The 6036-nt window shown below is 42.5% G+C and overlaps 1 protein-coding gene across 1 annotated transcript; it reads left to right on the top strand.

The window, feature by feature from the left end:
- Positions 1 to 1569: 1569 nt before the first annotated feature.
- Positions 1570 to 5571, top strand: LOC125530666 (protein SAR DEFICIENT 1-like). Its single transcript, XM_048695063.2, has 7 exons — positions 1570 to 1815; positions 2428 to 2503; positions 3444 to 3496; positions 3903 to 4417; positions 4590 to 4750; positions 4829 to 5017; positions 5093 to 5571. The coding sequence occupies exons 1-7, from the start codon at positions 1697 to 1699 to the stop codon at positions 5471 to 5473; spliced, it is 1494 nt and encodes a 497-aa protein (XP_048551020.1). The 5' UTR covers positions 1570 to 1696; the 3' UTR covers positions 5474 to 5571.
- Positions 5572 to 6036: the final 465 nt, after the last annotated feature.

Below are 6036 nucleotides of genomic sequence, written 5' to 3'. Positions count from 1 at the left end.
GCTTGATTGGTTGCACACCTGATAAAGGGTTTCAGAAACCCTAGCCATCATCAACTCCACGTCCGAGTCATGCGCCCAGATCTAGCAATTTGTCGCCGGATGCATCACCATATACGTGTGGATAGGTCTACACATGCACCACTCTGAGGAACCAAAGGAGGGATCTCGATCGAGGAGGACAATGTTGTTCGACTACAGCTACACCGATGCGATGCATCAACTCCGTTTCCGAGTGTGTCAAGTGGTAATCCCTTATTATTCGCAAAAAAGTGGTAATCCCTTGTTCTTTAACAACATCATGTTCATGTAGTTCCCGTGAGAGAAATTGGATTTTGTATTAATGCACCTACTTGTTCCTGACACGATGATATTAAAAATTCCATCCCCATTCATGGTGTACGACGCACGCAGAGATAGTCACCCGGGCATACGACTCTAGCATGGATATCTCCCCAGAGCAAAACCATATTCGTGTAGAATGCCTGCCTCCAACAACAAGGAAGGCCGGTGTCGGGCACCCGATACCGAAACGATGGACTAGGGTGAAACCCACACATCTGGCATTTGCTAATTAAGACTCCGGTTCGGCGCCACCGAAGACACCGTTGCGCTGGGCCTACCTGCACCGATATAGGGCAGACCCCAACAATTACTGGAATGGGACGGATGACACCTAGAGCCGATCTGTCGCACGAGTTAAGAAGGTGCATAGAAAACGACATGAAGTTCAGCTAAACCAGCTTCCAAAATGCTAAAATTTCTTCCGGTCGATCCAGCTAGCTAAACTAACGGCTAAATGCATCTACGAAGCTAGCCGTAATTTCGATGCTATCATGGTGGTAGTGGCACTAAAAAGGTGGCGGCTTTTGGAAGGTGTCCTTTGGTGGTACTTTTTTGGAAGGTGTGGCCTCCTGGGCTCGATGGTTACGCGCGCGTGCACAAGGTGACGGATGGCTGTACCCGATAGCTGTCCCTAATTTCTCTGGATCTTCGAAGGAACGCTCATGGAAATACTAGTAGTACAGTAATATGAAAGTCTCCCTGCACACGTACGCTGCCATCGAACAAAAGACCGAATTCCGGCCCGGTCGCGTTGATTTCTAGCTCCTTTTTCCGGTCATGGTCTGGTACGCGTATGTACATGCACGACCGACCGACGAGTCACGAGACGACTAGAGAGCAAGTCTTCTTCGTCATGGCCGAGAAGTTGCCCCTGCACCAACCCAAGCAAGACTTTTTGCGTTGCTGCATGCACGTATCCTTTGTCGACGCACAGCACCGCGTGCACTGTTGCCGCCGGGAGGCTGGTATGTACACTGAAATTAATCTCTAGAGACTAGAGCTAGCTTGCTCACACATGATGAACAGTGCGATGCGCTACTAGCTTAGCTATGGCTTCCGGCCACCTTCCCGGAGCCTGCGAGGCGCATTCTGTCGTCGTCTGGCACCGCAATTGTTTTATTTTATGTCGACGACAAAAGCTCGCAGCAATTTCTCTACGTGGACCTGGCTGGCCAGCACTATATATACGGCTTCAGGCTGCATTCCTTTCGAGCATCCCATGCCTCTGGCGCCTCCTTCATGCTTCTCTCTCCCTGCTTTCTACCTGCATCTAGCTAGCAGCCAGCTTCATCTCCTAGCTCTTCGGCTCTTCCTGGTGGTTTCCCTCTTTTGATCGTTAGAGATCTAGACTAAGATGTCTGTGCGAAGGCCGCGGGGGGAAGAAGACGACGAGCAGGGCAGCGGAGGGGACGATCATCAGCAACGGCACGGCGCGAGGCGGATACGGCCGGCCACCCCAGTCTCCTTCAGATCGTTAGTCTCTTCACTCGACTCTATCGTCGTGTTTTGAAATGATTTTCAGTTTACTTGACCTAGCTATATATTTGGTGGCTTGACTTCTTTCTTTTAGCTAGCAACTACATATGTGTTTGTTCCTTGCTTCCTTTGGATCGACCCAACTGCATATATTAACGATAGATTAATTTGATCTTTTTTTTTCTGCGGGTGACGAGAGATTTGATCAGCCGATTGTTCCCCTTTTATTTGCTGAATCGATACCTGTTATTAATAACAGAATCTTTCGGTCAAGAGATGAAAATACTACATGAGCTTATATCATAGCTACATGTATTAATCATTATCTCATGCATCAACTCTTGTAAAACTGATGAAATCCGATTTTAGATTCACTCAAACCCAAGCTAGTTTGTAGTAGTAAGAGTTGTAACCCATCTAAGATCTCTGTCTTAATTAACTTTATAGCTTAGTTGCCAATGATATGCTCTACGCGCAGACGTTCTACATATCCATATGCCAGGCTTGCACGTGTGTTTTTCCAGATAGCTAATTAACTTTGTATATGCCTTTTTCCCCAAAAAATAAGAACTTCATATTTACTTTAGTTTTTCCGGACCATCTTTGCAGCGTCGTCAGAAGAGCCGTCACAGCAGACACTATCCAACAAATTGTGTTTGGTTTGGAACCAGTTATTCGTAGGGTGGTAAGATTCAGAACCCTATATGTATTTAGTTCTCACTTTGTTTAGCCTACTTTTTCTTGAAGAATCAAATAACGCACTAAATCAACTTCTACATATGGCGTAGATATTAATTAAATCTTCTATAGCTCCGTTTGATATTATGATAATTTTCCGAAATAGCGAATTCCTATCACTTTTCTAAAAGGGATAGGTGTAACAATAAATTTTGACAAAATAAAGATTAGTTACTCCAGTGAGCTAGATTCCATGGTGTAGGTGCAAACACAAATCACAACAAACTACCAAATTTTTGGATGCCCGTTAATAGTTGAATTGTTACTACAAGGGGAGGAATAACAGTATGGTCAAACTATCTTGGGATCATGATATTTGTAACTTAACATATCCGAAAGAGATGAATATTTTGTACAAGACTCAAGTGAAAAGAAAGTCATGCACGCACGTGCGAAATTTTGGTAGAGAAGTAAGATTGTTATATTAGTGGCAAAGTACATACTGCAACTTGCGGACGTTCTGGTATTGGAAGTGTGGAATTGGGGGGGTACAGATCTTTGATCTCAGAAAGAGTGTACACACCACGCACAGAAGTGCAGAGAAAAATGACAAACAAGTTCACCGAGAAGTACACACCACTATAGGAAGTGTAGGAAGAATAAGATAGAAAAAGGTCCGCCAAGAAGTAGAAAAATTGTGTTCAGCCTCAGCTTGTTCATAATATGCTGTAGTGCACGGTAGCATGAAAAGAGCTAGGGTGCATACACTCTTGCATGACTGATAACAAAAATATTCAGTCCATTTACACAAATATTGATCATATTTATGCGAGCAACTGCTTATGAATTCGCAAATTTCTGATGTATTTCGTTTCCTTAAGTTGTAGTATCGGTCGTCAGTAGCTTAGACTGCAATGTTTAAGTGTCTATTTCATGTTAACATTTAGGTACGGGAGGAAATTCAGAACATCTTTTATCAGCATGATCACTTACCATACAGGTATAATACATTTACTGTCTTTAATTACATCGTGAGCTACTAGTATTCAGTTGCTTAGTTCATATACTGTCTTTTTTTTACACAATATACTGTCATTCTTGACACAGTATGTCCTTTGTTCACACTATTTTTACAGTCAATACACGCAGCCATATTCTACATAGTAATAGGTTGCAACATATTCATAGAGCTCTCTTAATTTAACACCATTGAGTTTTTTTTTTGAAACATCACATATTAAGAAGCAACACTCTATTACTTTTTGAGTTCGCACATTGGAAAAAAATGTTTGACGATGAAAAAAGTTTTCAGCAAGATTAATTATATGCATGTACTAGTTCCATAAAAAATTTCAGTTGTATCGGATTGCAATATCTATATGATAAAATCAACCATCATTCATCAGGTCTCTTCCTTCACCCATCCAACAAGTCGATGTTCCGCCTAGGTTGAAGCTTTCCTTTGCAAAGAAGCTCATGCTACCGATCTTCACCAACAACAAGCTAGTTGATGCCGCAAAGAACGCCATTGAAATCTGGCTTATAGATACTAGAACCAACCATCGTATCACAGAAACAAACACTAACCAAGGCTCTTCAACAATGAAGCTAGAGGTACTTGTCCTAGATGGCGATTTCAGATGTGAAGACGACATGGTGTGGACAAATGATCAGTTCAACGCTGCAATCATGAAGGCCAGAGAGGGTAGGAGACCACTGCTTGTGGGTAGTACACTCAATGTAGCAATGAACAATCAAGGAGTGGCTGTTATAGAGGATGTGGCTTTCACTGACAATTCAAGTTGGATAAGGAGTAGGAGGTTCCGAATTGGTGTGCGCGTCATGGCAACTAGCTATTATGGGCCAAGGATTCAAGAGGCATTGAGTGAAAGCTTCACAGTGAAAGATCATCGTGGCGAATGTAAGTATGATTCTCTTGGTTAGCCAATCTTTAAGATTAGGTTTATGTTGAACGTCAGTTTCATGACTACACGTAGCCTTTCTGTGAGTTCCGCCATATCATATTCCCTAGCATGTACATATGTGGAGTAATAGTAAACACTACATTAAAATGCATTTACCTTGTTTACTAGTGTACAAGAAGCATTACCCTCCAATCCTTACCGACAATATATGGAGGCTCAAAAACATCGGAAAAGATGGGCCAATTGATAAGAGACTGGAGTCCGAGGGGATCAAGAATGTCCAGGACTTCTTGAAACTTCACACGATAGACCCTGATAAGCTAAAAAACGTAAGCATCATATTTTTAACTATACAGATACTACATTTCATAGTATTGTTTTTTTTATAATCTGTTCCAAATTTTCAGCTCGTTGGCATGTCAGATCGGCAATGGAGAACAACACTCAATCATGCAAAAACGTGTAGTATGGGAGGGAAATGCTATGTTTTCAAATCTGAAGGGTGTGATGTTATATTCAGCCCCATAGGAGAGATTTTGGCAGCCAGAATTGGAGACCAGACATGCTCTTTGCAACAACTACACCAGGAACATAAGGTACATCATCCGTAAAGTAGTTTGTGGCAATATGAACTTGGTCATCACTTAGCTTTGCCTTGTTCTTAACTGCAGGCCCAAGTGAACCAATTGGCCTCCATGGCATATGAGCAATGGGATCAATTGGAGGAAGTGGTGGCAAATGAGATGACACTTGCTGCATATGAAGGTTTGACGTCATTCCCTGAGGAAAAGCCTAGTTCGTCATGCACACCGGCGAGTAATGAAAGCATGATCAGCTCGGGGTCTCAAAATGCCGAGTATCTAGACAGGGTGGGTTCTAGAACAGCAACCTCTAGTGTTGCGATGGTGACTAATAGCAATAACTCCTTAGATTCTGCATTGGCTATTCCAACAAGTGATGCTATTTACTGGATCCCAAGCTTAGCCGTTGATGATGACCGCTTCACCTGGAACAACTCTACAAACCTCGGTTGTTGGGATCAAGTTGATTAATTTTCCTCTATATTTTAGTGGTTACTATGTTGTATGCTCGTGATCCATTACGAACGAGAAATGTGTAAATATTATTGAAGGATCTAGTATTGCATCTAGATGGGGGTGAATAGAGATTATATCATTAGTTGGAAATTTAGTTGTTCTCTAAGAACACCCTAAATGCAGTCTTTCCAAATAAAGGTATGGAATTTTATTTGCAAGGTATTAGTAAATGATTAAAGGAAGATGGATCAGAAACATAAGATTTACTTCGGCAGTTAAATTGTTGGCGCAAAGTCTTAAGGTCACAAAGACGCGGGCCACGAAGGCGCACCTATCCCTCTATGGCCTAGGACACGAAGTCCATGCCAATTATTCAGAGTAGATCATCACATGAAGCAACCAAACTCCTTGCCTCGCTAGTGTATAAATTCTCACAAGCAAACTTAATTAGTGGCACTCCCCTTTTAATCCACGCCCACAAGTTTTTTTTCCCAAAAAGCGGTGGTGTGGGCGGTTACTGGTGGTGTGTCTACATTTTCACACGCCATAAGTGTGTGGGGCCAAGTGTACTGGTCAGG

Source organism: Triticum urartu, chromosome 6A, assembly GCF_056163025.1.
Source record: "Triticum urartu cultivar PI428250 chromosome 6A, HENAU_Tu73, whole genome shotgun sequence".
In the NCBI taxonomy this organism is placed as follows: Eukaryota; Viridiplantae; Streptophyta; class Magnoliopsida; order Poales; family Poaceae; genus Triticum; species Triticum urartu.
This window is presented reverse-complemented; position numbering and strand designations above follow the sequence as displayed.

Excerpts from the sequence above, each read along its gene's own strand:
- LOC125530666 (XM_048695063.2), top strand. The coding sequence starts at position 1,697 with ATGTCTGTGCGAAGGCCGCGGGGGGAAGAAGACGACGAGCAGGGCAGC. Across the intron at positions 1,816-2,427 it reads ACCCCAGTCTCCTTCAGATC|CGTCGTCAGAAGAGCCGTCA; the intron begins GTTAGTCTCTTC and ends CCATCTTTGCAG. Across the intron at positions 3,497-3,902 it reads CATGATCACTTACCATACAG|GTCTCTTCCTTCACCCATCC; the intron begins GTATAATACATT and ends ATCATTCATCAG.